This window comes from Astatotilapia calliptera, chromosome 13, assembly GCF_964374335.1.
Source record: "Astatotilapia calliptera chromosome 13, fAstCal68.1, whole genome shotgun sequence".
Taxonomy (NCBI): domain Eukaryota; kingdom Metazoa; phylum Chordata; class Actinopteri; order Cichliformes; family Cichlidae; genus Astatotilapia; species Astatotilapia calliptera.
The window spans coordinates 18,073,585-18,087,261 of record NC_137434.1 but is presented as its reverse complement, the minus strand read 5'-3'; the positions used below and the strand labels follow the sequence as shown (position 1 = coordinate 18,087,261).

At 41.8% G+C, this 13,677-nt stretch overlaps 1 protein-coding gene across 2 annotated transcripts in view; it reads left to right on the top strand.

The window, feature by feature from the left end:
* The window catches only part of lrmda (leucine rich melanocyte differentiation associated), a 211,703-nt gene that overhangs the window by 123,504 nt on the left and 74,522 nt on the right, over positions 1–13,677 (top strand). For both annotated transcript variants that reach the window (XM_080287617.1, XM_026190901.2), the window contains exon 3: positions 12,733–12,859. In XM_080287617.1, coding sequence (XP_080143743.1) covers positions 12,733–12,859 — 127 coding nt within the window. The remainder of the gene's footprint in view (positions 1–12,732; positions 12,860–13,677) is intronic.

Below are 13,677 nucleotides of genomic sequence, written 5' to 3'. Positions count from 1 at the left end.
TTTTCAAAATTATTATTATTTTCAAAGGGTTTAGATTGACCATTAATTTGATCTGGCTTTGTTGGAAAGTTAAAATCTTAGAAAGCCTCATTGTTTCTGGTTAAAACACATAAATTACCTCTGCCCATTATCGTAATAACTGTTAATGACCAAGCACCTTGTTTCAGCCCGTGCCATTAATCAGCTGCAGTCACCAAAATAATATTCCTTGATGCCACCCTTCAGACAGTGGGTGTAGTCTGTCCTCCTTGACAAAGTGTGCTCAGTGAAAATGGTCCATTATCATGCCACGTTTTACTCCATCATCTCTGATATTCTTATATGGTCTCTGGGTTAAACAGTACATCTTCCCATCCTTTTTACCCCATCCCTCGAGTAAAGTGTTCTTCAAAGGTATATATTTCATTGCGAGATGACAGCCTTGACACCATAATTGACCTGAGAGCTTCCATCTTACTCTTTTGAAATTCTCTGTTGTAATGTGTGTCAACTAGATAAAATGATTCCCATCTCCACCTTTCTGTGGATTTCCATTTGCAAAGACTGCTGACTGACTGACTGGCATAGCCTCCATTATAATCCAGTTTGAATGTCTGTGAATCTGGAGTAGGGTGGTAGTGAGGGGCCTCCATTGTTTAAAATAGGCCCTCGCGCATAAGCCCTATACATTAGTGGAGCAGATAGAGCTTTTAGATGGGTTAAATAGTTTGCGATAATGTCTGGAGTTGATATTCTTAGCGAACAACGCTTCGGCCCGTCTGACAGACTGCCTAATCTGTCTGTCAATTTGTCATGGTTGCACGGAGGCAAAATTGGTTTTAAGTTTTCATTAAATTTGCTAATGACTCCCATAATGTTCATATTATTGAACTGGAAATTATCTGGAGTAGGAATGTAATGTAATGTAATGTTGTTTTATCTTACTGTTGCTGTTAGTTGTGCTTTACTGCAGGCTGAGAAGATACTTTTCATAGTTTTACGAACCAAATAAAAGAAGATGTTTTCAAAGATACTGTTATGTGTGAAGGTAAAGTTTTGCAAGCACTTGACTGGTTTCAAGCTCATTTAGTTTAAACATTCACCCTCATAATAAATGCTTCACTGTCTCTCTTCTTGTCTTTTTTTAATATTTGTTGCATCTGTTGCTGTTCCTACGATCTACTATAAAACAGAAACGCCACGAAACGTCTCTTTTTTCGTGAAAAGACACGCACCTTTTCCTCCTTAATTTTTGCTTCATTTTCACATGTGGCTATAAAAAGACATGCTGTGTTTTCATATGCCATGTCATATTATTAAGTTTCACGCTTTGCTCCATGAACCCGAGACATATTTTCTGCTTCCCCTCTGGCTAATTGGGAGATTGTTAGAACTGTCTCTATCTAGTGCCTGATGCCCCCAAATGTGTCAGTGGTGCTGGTCTTCGGCTGCACGACTGCTCCTCATTTTCTGCGTGTTTTTCCGGAGCCGTTTGTTATTAGATTAGTTAACGCCGTATTGACAAACTGTGACGGAGCCGTGTGATCTTTCTCACCTCTGGTTACACCTTTTTTTCTTGTCTCAATCAGAAATAATAATGAAAATAGGTTCTTTTAAGTAAGAGGTAAAACTTAAAGTGGTATCTCTCTTTTTTCTCTCTCTCTCTTTGTGGGACTTTTCATGACAACAGTTTACTGTGTGTTGAACAAATGTGAGCCATGTGTTTATTTTCCCTTTTGTCCAGGCTTACAAAGTAGAGGCGAGCTTTATGTGCTGGAGTAAAAAGGCTTCAGGAGAAGCGGCACTTTTCGGGGGTAAAGCTGGAAGGCTAAAACAAGCTTTAAAGAGGGTCCAGTCCTGCTCAGGTTCACTGGTAAGCCTGTTGGACATCCGGCTTTGTTCCTCTCATAGGCTCCTTATCAGTGGCCTGATGCGGTTGTCCCCTCGCATGTTCCTCTTGTATCTCAGCTGGGCCAATTCCATGGCCTGAGTGCACAAATTGAGCCATTTTGTCTCACTTTAAAACAAACTAGGACCTATTATGCGTGTGTGTATGTGTACGTGTGTGCATTTTTTCTTCATACCCCTCCTTGTCCCGTACGTTGGCCTTGGTATATATAGGTTGTCAATGCCCCCTGCCTTCCTCTGCTCTTAAGTTTGAAGCACTAGCTTTGTGAGGGGTCAGTGTTTCCACTCCAGCAGTGTCAACTTCAATCTGGGGCGATTTGGTGTGAAATGTGTGCCATGGTGTGGGGGCTTGCAGGTCAAAGCCCCAGTAATTGATGTTGCTTATTCATCTGCTTTTCCTTGTCTACTCACACCACACCACAGCGGCCGTTTTTGTTTGTTTAAATTGTTTGAAGATTTACTGTAGGTCTTAGGTCTCTGAGAAGCATTCCCCTGCTGCACTTTGTCTGTGTTCCTACCTAGCAGGGGGTTCAGCACTAGGACACACAATGGTGGCTGCACAAAAGAGGCTTTCCCCAACACAAGGCCTGGAAGACATTGCATAGCATGACACTGAGCACTGGGGGACACACAATGGCGGAGGCACAAAGGAAGCTTCTTTTAAGACAGGACTCAGAGGACATCTAGCATGACAAGCAGGGCAGCTCTCACTGTAATTAGCCATGGAGCCAGTCTGGCCAATAGCCCTATGAGATCATTGAACTATCTGTAAACAGTATTGAGAAACAGAAAGAGAGGTAAGAAGGTTATTGGCAGAATTTAGGTCATGTAGTGCAGAAAATCCAAGTAAAGCGAAGCAGTGTCAGTAGAAGCTCTTTGCATATAAGAGCTAAATCACCTTTATGCTTCTTTTGCCGTTACCTTTTGCGAAACGCACCTTTCTCGCTGCAGTGCAGGATGAAATGCTGGATGTGTTCAGCTACAAAGCGGAACACACTGATGGAGCCATGTTTAATCTGGCCCTGTAGCATGTCAGCCGGCTGCATGGGTGGTATGTCCTCCAGGGCCTTTGAAGAGGGGTGATTTAGAGAAGAGATTTGGATCATTACACAATAAAGAACACTTCATAAGTACTGAAGTGAGTTGGAGAAATGACGGTTAATGATGTTGACAGCAATTCACCTCTGCTGAATTACAGAAAGATTTGACTCAACTTGCCTTCTTTAATGAGCCTCACTCAGTAAAGGTAATGGGCCAGCGGTAAGACACAGAGAGAGGCGAGGTGAGGAGGGGAGACGGTGTGGAGAAAGGAGAGAGCGAGAGATTTTTCATTTCTTTTCTCTGTTTTTTCATCCTCAGAAAGTTGCATTGCTGAAGTTGTTTCCAGTGCGTGCACATGGACCACTACATCTTGTGTTTGAGGTGGTTTGCGTTACTTTGACATGTAAATGAAAGTCTACAAGCCCTTTGCCAAACAAGTTCACGCAACACCGATTAAGCTTATCAACTTCAGATAAATATCTCTGTGTTTTGCAATATGCCAGAGTAGTAAATCTGGTGCCTATGGCAACACTGGTAAAAATGTTTATGCCAGCTGACAATGATTAGTTTGCCAGAGGTGAAGAGCAGATCTGTGGAGCAGGCTACGGCAGTTAGGAGTAAGATGGAGCATATGGTGGAAAATCCGTACGGAGACAGTGTCTGTGTAGTTACACCCAGAGCCAAAAGGGGGAGGCCAAAAGTTCTGTGCTGTTAGTTTTTAAATACCTGCTCGCTTTTGCGAGATTACAAGTGTTTCCTGTATATACAGCAAGCAAATCTTTTAATGTGTGTGAACTTTAAAAAGTTCTGGTTTTTGACAGATAATCAAACGTACACAGCGTGAAGTTTGTCGCAACCTTTTCGGAGAAAAGTGCCCATCATTTACTATGTTTTTGGTTGTTTTAAAAAAAAAACGTGTGTGTTGTTTGAGCTATTTGTGCGTGGATCAAATTGACCCGTTTTACACAATTCTGGAGCAAGAAGGCTGATTCCGGCCTACAGCTCGTTTGTTATTTCTAATCTTGCGTGTTTTTGTGCAAAGTTATGACAAAAACATTAAATGACAGCGTGACAGTTGATTTGCCGTTACATTCCCCCCCCCCACATCTGACTGTCATCCCATCAAAGTAGCATATCTGTCGGTATCTTTGAATGTCTCACGCTGAATGATAAATATGTACATCCAAACTGGGATTCGGTGCCAATTATGCATCGACAGCGATGTCACAGAGGATGTAACATTTAAATTAAAATGATGGCATTCCATTTCAGGCAGCCTTGTGCGGTGACATCTTCTATTATCTCTTTTTGTGGTGTAAGACAAGACACAAAAAAACCACACACACACAACATTGACGAAAGAAAGAACTATCCCAAAGGTCAAATCAGTAACTTTTGTTGTTATTTATTTATTTATTTTTTTCTTGTTAGTACACATCCATGTCAATCATGAAGCCTATTAATAGGTTTGAAGCCAAACCTACTCCTGGCTTTTATTGTTACTCAACTCAAGTCTTTAAAAACCTCACAGCTTCTAGTAAACAGAGCCGCAAGCTGCACTTAGAACACGTACTTATAATGATGAATTTTACAATAACACTATAATCCTGTCACATGTCGCATGGAACTGCAGAAAGCTCTGTATCACACAGAAGAAAAAACACACACACAAGGCTTGATACTTTAATTGGCAGGAATACTTGTCTAATTATCACTTTTCTGCTTGCTCTCCATGCTGAGATTATGTAATTATCTTTTTGAAACACTGTGCAACGACATTGCTTTGTGTGTGTGTGTGTGTGTGTGTGTGTGTGTGTGTGTGTGTGTGTGTGTGTGTGTGTGTGTGTGTGTGTGTGTGTGTGTGTGTGTGTGTGTGTGTGTGTGTGTGTGTGTTTTATTTCTGCGACGCTGCTGTACCTGACATTCAGCGAGCCACTTAATAATATGGTAGAAAGGCAGCTAATTATATCATAATAATGGCTTGATGAAAGCAATAAGGCAGGCAGGCGAATGAGTGAATGATAGCACTGTCGGACTGCTCAAGTTGAATCGTTATCTCAAATTATCAGAATCCCAGCAAACATAAAATTATTTAATCGCTAGCGTGTTTATTCAGGAAGCTGTAAGAATTTGGGGTTTTGGTATTTGTTATCATTATGCAAATCACAGCCTATGCTGAATAATATGTTTCTCTGCAACAAATTGAATCCCTTATCAAGTTAATTACTCCATGTTTTAGCCCCACAAGCTAGGATATTCCAATTAAAGACTACACCTGTTCCATTTGTTAGATTTCTATTTGTTAATGTGTCATTACATGTTCTCCAGCAGAGCATAGTTTTGTACGAGGAGGGTGGGGGAACCACCACTTTAGACCCCTTACTGGGCTTCCAGATTTCATCCTGCTACTTCAAATCTTCTAGGCTGAATCGCGTTGTCTATTTGTGGGATTCTTTACAGAGAAGAGGCAGGAACACGGCTGACACACACACATCCGCAAGACCCAGGGAGGGGGTAGATGGGTAATCTGACGGAGGGCAAGCCTGAGCACCAGCAGCGGCAGCATCAACAGCAGCCGTAGACTGCTTTCGAAACTTTTTAATTAGCACTAATTACCTTTGCAGGAAAATGTTGAGGCTTGAAAGGATTTGTGTCAGCAAGTGGGAGATCAAAGATTGTGGTGCTGTGCATTTTAATCTGAACACTGAGGGGTAATAGGGAGCTGTTTGTGTGTTCGAGAGAGGGTGAGAGGAGAAAAAGCATCCCAGGTGGTACTTGAGTAGTCTACCTCTGGTAATGCTGTCTACCAATCACACCACAGGCCCCGTCACATTATAAAATTCACCGCTAATATGAAGAAATTATCTTTAGCCTTTCCTCTTTTTTTTTTCTTTTTTCTCGTTTTGCTTTATTGTTCAGTTGAATCACGACTTCTCCTCACTCTGTTCATTTTCTCCTTTATCTGCGTGCATGCGTTTCCTGAGCGGCAGTTTGCGCACATGCACGGGATTTTGCGTGCACCCCCTTTATCAGACTGACAGGCTTTTCATAGAGGTGGTTTTTAATGCATGCCTGGACATCACTCTGGCAGGGTCATCCATCAGACATCAAGACAACATCGATCATTTGCCATGAAGAGAGCGCGGGGTAGTGATTATTTGCTATTAGGTGGATGCTGAGGCATACAAATGGCTGGCAGTTGACAGTTGAACTCACTCTAACGTAATGCGGGATGGCTCCCCCTCTCAGGGAAATGTTGACAAGCACTGAGCCTGAACACTGTAATGACAGAGTGTACAGGCAGACACAGCACTGAGGGATTCTTCCTCACAAATCGCACCATCCATTATTTAATGTTTTTTTTTTTACAGCTTATTTTATTACAAGTTCATTTCCAGTTAATATTCCTTATATTTAAAATAAATGGATGTGTATTATTTTATTTCATAGAAATAATAATAAAATCAATGCTTATGGGAAATATAATTATTGTGGGAGGCTTTTTTAATGTTTTATGTACACACCAATATGTGAGCCAAATGCGGCATGCATGAGAGATTGCATGTGCTTGTTTGTGCCGCATTGATGTCCTCACTGACTGCGATGCCATCAGTGAATTGATTTCCAGTTCCCGTTCACTGAGAAGGGAGGGTATTTGTCATGTGGATAGACAACTAATCTTTTAATACAAACATTCACAAGATGCATGGGCCGTATTGTGAGCACAGTCCAGGTACTGCGAGGAGGGAGGTGCAGCGTGGGCTCTGATGATGTATTTTGCGCTTATGACGCAATTCACGGTGTACAATTTGTTGCTGCACACGAGGGAACACCTGTCTTTGTGTCAGCTCTCAATTTCAAATGGGCGACTCTCTTCTACCTCTCTATTAGGTCGTTGTTAGAGCTTAGACTTCATCCCGTGCCAAACTGGGGTCAAGCGAGGCTTATGAGGTTGGGCCAGACAGGAATGTCTGTCAAGCTCTTATCCCTCGGAAAAGGGCTGGTCCAGGGTCATTATTCAGCAAGGGGAGTCGGTAAGGCCAGGTGATGCTGACCACAGTACAGCGGTTTTGATTTTGTAGGCCCTGGGTCTTTGCATGTGTGCGTGCGTGAGAAGGTGTGTGCGAACTGACAGGATCACTCCCTGTCTGATTCACAGTGCTCTCAGCCCCTCTGCCAGCCCTAATGACATTGAGACAGAATATTAACCTCACACGCTCAGCGGGAATATCCACAGGGGTAGTCTATAACTCAGACACTGTTGGAGCCACGGTGGTATTAGCAGCTTTAAAATTTCAGACAAATGCGCCGTGATGTAGACATTTACAACAACTGTATCTGCACTTCTCACTTAATAATCTCATGTAAAGCGAAGTAACGAGGGTTGATATTTAACATCTCTATCAAAAAAGAACTTTGATAATTATGTTTCACAGGTTTCCGCTCTCTAAAAATATCTGTTTGTTTTAGCAAATGATGTAACCCTCGGTAAAGTTCACTCTATCATGCCACTATCAATTGACAGCTTTGTAGCTCCCGATGCTTTCGCACGCGGGAGCAAGCATAGTGCAATATTCAAAACAGATTAAGAGTGAGCCCACATAAAGAAGAGATTTGCTGGCGGCGCCAAATGTACTCTAATGATTTGCATTGCCATTAATAGTAATTTGCAGCTGCCTGGGAGGAGACTTGTAATCCCCTTTCCATGTGTGAATTGACATGCATTCAAAGGAAGGCTACGTGTGTCCTGAATGTGTGATCTTTAAATGACTGCCACCTGAGGCCTTGCAATACAGAGAGAGAGGAGTGCCACACTGAGCAGTGACTGTCTGCATGTGAGCAAGACAGGGGTTGGCGAGAGCTTTGGGGGGGAGATAGAGACAGATAATGACAGCCTAATTCACCATCCCCATCAGAGGTGCGTGTGCAGAGCCACGTATAGACCATAAACTGTAGCTGGAGGGGAGAGCGCTGAAAGAGACCTGATCAGCGTAGTGTGGAGGTGGTAGGGGGGCTCGAGGGGTTGCAGGGCATTAATTTGCTTTACAGTTAATGTCATCTTTTTTATCATGAGCTAATCCCAGCACTGTTTTGATGCCTTATTTTTGGTATTTTAGGCTATTTACTCGTGTTTCCATTGCGGGCTGAAGTAACGAAATACAGCAATGCTGAACTAATGGAGACTTGTTGTATTAATAGGTTACATATTTCTTTCCCTACTGTCTGTATTTTCAAGCCGCACCTTTTACACTTTTTACACATATACTAATATTAGCTCATCTGGTGTCATATAAGCTTTAGACTTTTGTATCAATATAAATCTCAAATGTCTCTAAAACTCGTTAAAGCAAATCTATTCCTTCTCATTTTTTCAGTGAAATAAATTTCTTTAATGTCAGTTATCAAGGAGGTGCAGTTATCTAATGAAATTTCAACGTCTCTCTTGAAATAAGTGGATTTGTAATGCAAAGTGTTAGATAACACAATCAAAGTGGGAGATGTGGGAAAATGGGATTGTTTAGGAATATGGATATTTTTAAATTGCACATAAAGACTGACAGATATATTGCAGTATACAGAGTTGAAAGAACCATCAGGATATTTTTTGACTATTTAAGGCTGAATGGCTTTACGGCCTTCTTCCTTCATCTCTAGCCAACCCTCCTCCATTCACCTTTTCTTATTAAGTTTATTAAAGCCAGTCCACATGCCGGCTTTTTCAGGTCCAGTTCCTTTTACCATTCATTACAGTACCTTATCCTGGCAGGCAATCTGAAGTGTGCTCTGAATAGTCCATTATGCACATATGAGGGCCATCATGGCCACAGTATTGGTCAATTCATCAAACATTTATCTGTTGCCCTCTGAACAGTATGTCAGTATGCCCGTCACTCTGCAGCTCTTGCCCTCCATTTAAAATAGGTGTGCATTGCTTTTTTTCTCGCACTGATGCAACCTTTGAGGGGACTTTGGCTCCTGAGCTGTGGACCGCAGCTGTGAGGGCTCTCAAGCTTTTCAAGGGACTTGTGTGCGCATGTGTTTTAATATACATTAGACTCTGGAACTTTTAAGTACCACACTGCTAGCTGCAAGGATGCGACCTCTGATCTCTATCACCATTTCAGTAATAAAGGAGGCTTTGAGGTTGTTTTACTTTATAGCTCTGTAATGGCTTAGACAAACTCCGTGTTTGACCTATCGTCTTCAGCCGACACAAGGAGGGAGACTGTGGAACACATGTAAAAGAGCCCGGGCTGCTGTTCTTCATTTTTCATGTGCTGCCTGAGGATATCCAACATGACACTAGTGCACACCATTGGCAGAAGTGACTGACATTTCAGCCAATAATGGTCGAGAGTTTTCTTCCCTCTGTTGTCAGCAGTGGTTTATCAATCACTATGTCTGCATCAGTATTAGTGTATTGATCTGGCAAAGCTGCTCTCTGGGTCAGTGTCTCCTCTCCAGTGTCCTTGTCTGTGCTCCCTGTGCCGAGCTTCCTCTGCTCCAGCTAAATATTGCTGTGTCTCCCCTCTGTGTTCAATAGGCTGGATCTTTGCGGATAATGGAGGTTTCAGCACATACATGCGCTACTTGTGTAAGCTCGAGAGCACACACTTATGCACACAGGGCTGTGTGATGTATGATGGTGGGCTTACACAGGCTAAGTGGTAGTCAAAGCGTACAGACAGCCTGTGTGAAGTATTAGCTCTGACAATGAGGCTGATCATAATTATCTTAACAAGGAGAGGATTCATCGCCTCACCTCGTTAAAGCTACCGCCTTTCTCTCGCTCGCTCGCTCACTCTCTTTTTCTAGGTAATAGGTTTTTTGGTTGTTGTTGTTTTATTTTTTTGGGGGGGGGGGGGGGGGGGTTGTAGCTTTTCTAAATTTGTAATGTTAAAATGGTAAATTATTTTTGGGAGTAATTCACTTCCATAAAATTCTTTATTCTATTTAATTATTATGTTTATTCTTAAAAAAAACATTACACTTACCTTTTTGATAATTAATTATACTATTAAAATAATGGGATCTGTCATACTAGCAGGTGTATGAAACATTTAAAGCAAAATGTTTGGTGTGTGTGTGTGTGTGTGTGTGTGTGTGTGTGTGTGTGTGTGTGTGTGTGTGTGTGTGTGTGTGTGTGTGTATTTCACTGTAGAAATTTAGCGTTTTACCTGTGCCTGCCATTTATCACATCTCTGGGTTAGTCTCATTAGTCTTTTTAATAGCAAACCCTACCCCTTTTCTTAAGGGGGTAAAGTACTTTTACTGCAGTGCCTAAACTTTGTTTTCAGAGCCACACATTAAAACAAGAATGCTTATAAAAAGTAATGAAACCAGTTATGGAAGTTTGCAGAGGGAGCAAAGAAAGCTGGAGAGTATTAGAAGTTCAATCCCTTGCACTGTAGCTAATGCTGGATGGGACTCTGTGGCTCTCCCCTGGCTGTGAATTTAACTGATTAAATCAGCCAGTGCACGCAGTAGTGGTGACATGAAAACAACAATTAATAAGGCTCCCTCCTGAGCCATGCGGCTCTCTTTAACCGAGCAGCTAATAACATAACCCACAGGACTGCAGCCCATCATACACACACACACACACACACACACACACACGCATGCAGGTTTCAGTAGTTTGTTAGCAAGCTTTGTTCACAGTGAATTAAATAATGGTTATCCAGTGTGGTATACCTATACTTAAACAAAGATTATATGCAGCATTTAATTGCATTTTGTACTGAAATCCTATCAGGACAAACACAATAAAAGTGCAAAAAAATGTATTAATTGCATTCCCATTTTTTGGCTTTAGAGCCAGTAGCCTAGCCACAAGTAGCCTACAGTTTACATGTTACTACTACTTGTGGATTTGCATAAGCAGCACTGGCATATGGACAAATCCCAGCACAGCAGATGACACAGAATGTACTCAAAAGGAACAGGAAAGTTGACTTATTGTCACTACATTGGAAGTGTTTACTTGTATTCTCTGTTGAGCTAACTATACTGTAGCTTTTTTATGCCTTTATAAATGAAAAGTATCATTGTGGGGGGAAAAAAATACAAGCAAACAGAAAATGTCATAAAACTGGCACATCTCACCGTTCATCCATCTTGCCAGCGCATTAATCAGACCTGATAAGACGTTGTCAGCTAGCGGCTTTCCCAGCACGCTGGCTAGGTGCTGTCAGTTGTTGTGGGTGTCGAGTGTGTGTGTGTGTGTGTGTGTGTGCAAAATGTTGATGTCTTTAAAACGAGTCTGCCTCACTCGCAAGTCAACAATGAATTTGCTGATTTATTGTTTTCCACTCATGAAGGTAGTTGCAACATTTTTGCTTTGTACATCAAAGCTGCTGGGAGTATGTCTGCTGCCAGCGTCTACAGTACTTCTTGGATCATGGACTATGCCTCAGTGGACCTCGGGTGGTGGGTGGGGAAAAGTGAATGAGAAACTGAACAGGCTAATTAAAAGCGTGTAATTAAAGTGCACATATGGGAACTGAGTTACCAATTAGTTGTAAAAGTTAAAATCTTGATAGGATCTTAGATTTATACTACAGCCTGTCCTCCGTTTTTCCCAAAGTCTTAATCTTGCCTTTTCATTATCTTTTTCCATAATCTATTCTGTACATTATACATTGTTTCCATATTGCACACTGCTTCATGCTTTCCATATGCATGTTGTCACAAGAGTTGTGTGCGCTAGGCAGCTCATGACACTAGGCAGATACAGAGAGGAGCAATAGTTCATGCTGCAGTTATTTAGACATCGGTGAACCTTGAGTTTGTCATGTAGAGATGTGACATGGCTCACTTGGATTTATATTTATATAACTGCATTTTCAAATCCATCTGCTTTTACTTTTACCAGAAAACATTTTATCTGTTTAGTGTAGAGCTTGGAAAGAATGATTAGTGCAGTCAAATGTACTTAATATTCAGAAATTCCACATTTAATGAAAATATGAGCGGTGAATAAGAGATGTTGAGAGTTACCCTGTCTGTGTTTTGTCAGATTTAGATATCAATAAAGCCACTCAGGACACTTAAACATGCAGGGCTAATAGTGCGAGGGATTAGACAGCACACGCATTACCTTTGTGCAGCTTCTATGGCTTGAACTTTGCAGCGCCCTGACACCGGCCCTACGTCATTTTTATGCCTGTGTGAATGTGTGCGAGAGGGACAGAGAGGAAAAGGAGTTGAGATGACCCTTCACCTTCCTTTGCACTGCGTCATAGAAAGAAACGGAAAGGCAAAATGATTCCTTTAGGAGGAAAAGAAAATAGTCCTTTGATGTTAAAATCCCGACACTAACCCCTATCATGGCACAGTTGCAAAAAAAAAAAAGTTTCCCTTCCATTCCATCTGTGATTGCAAGTGTATTCCAGTTCCTCTGTGAAAATGATGGATGACAAGTTAAATTTGTGTCTGGGGAGTGAAGGTGAACTGTGACAGAGTGATTTGTCTTGGGAATGGAGGGTTAGGGTCAGGCGAAACTGGGTGCCTCAAGGCACAAGACATTGACAAATTCATCCTGCCCGCTGCATTTCTGAAGCCTTTTGTTTTGAATCCTGGCTACTCACAAGTGACCCCCATCCCTCATCCTGCCAGCCGCTGAAGGATGCCTCACCATGCCAGGGGAGCTCAGCTCCACTAATTCTTGTCATTCACTTCCTTGACAGGCCCAGACCCATACTCTCTTGGTGCATGAAAGAGAGCTGAAATATTTATTTCTTCTCAATAACAGCTTACCAGATTTAAAGCCATAACAGTTTTCCTGCTTCCTTATCATTGCAGGTCACTGGCAGGCCTCAAAATGTTCACTGAGCTGGAAGAGCTGATCGTCGACAACAATCTGCTTGGAAATGACCTCCAGTTGCCCAGGTTACCCAACCTCCACACCCTGACGCTCAACAAGAACCACATATCCTTTCAAGGCCGTTGCTCAGCCTCTGATTTGCATTTTCCAACGCAGACATTATTTACAGGCCTCGGTGTCGGCATCAGCAGTTGATTTCATATTAATTGTTGTGTCACTGCCTTCCTGTATTGTCTCAAAAAGCCACTTTGTTATGCCACGGCTCTGCAGGAAGCACTGGGTGTTGCAAAAGAGTGTACAAGAAGTTGGCTGTCGCAGAGCTTTACACTGGACTAGTTTTTGAACCACAGGGACCTCTAGTGGAATCCGTTTTAACTGTCAACATATCTTTTTTTTCTATTTTCAAAAAGAATAAAAAAGTAGCAAATTAAAACCAGATCCAATGAGCGAGACATTATATTTGCGAAATATAGTTGGTTGATTTGTTTCTTTTTTCTTTAGCTTTAATTTGCACTAATGTATTTGCATCAGCTTTAATATTGTATTGCACCGTTTTCCTCACTGCTATAGAATTGTCCAGGTATTATTTGTCACTTAATGATCACATTTTGGCCTCATTTATTCGAATCATCTTGCGTTCTACTTGCCACCCAACGTAAACATGTTAAAAACCAGAGCTCTGCACAGCCAACCTAAATTTAAGACACACTGCGAAGCTGTTTATGATCAGTCAGAGAAGTGTGAACTTCCCCTCCAAGCTTCAGAACAGCTTTAGCAATGTGTCCTGTTTTTCTCTGGTTACGCAGATCCTACTGGGTAACGATGCTTACTCTTTCTCTTGCACATACACACACACACTTCCAGAGTCAACATTAAAACTGGGACTCCTTGAAGTGTGCATCTGGGACTGTGCGCTGAGTTTG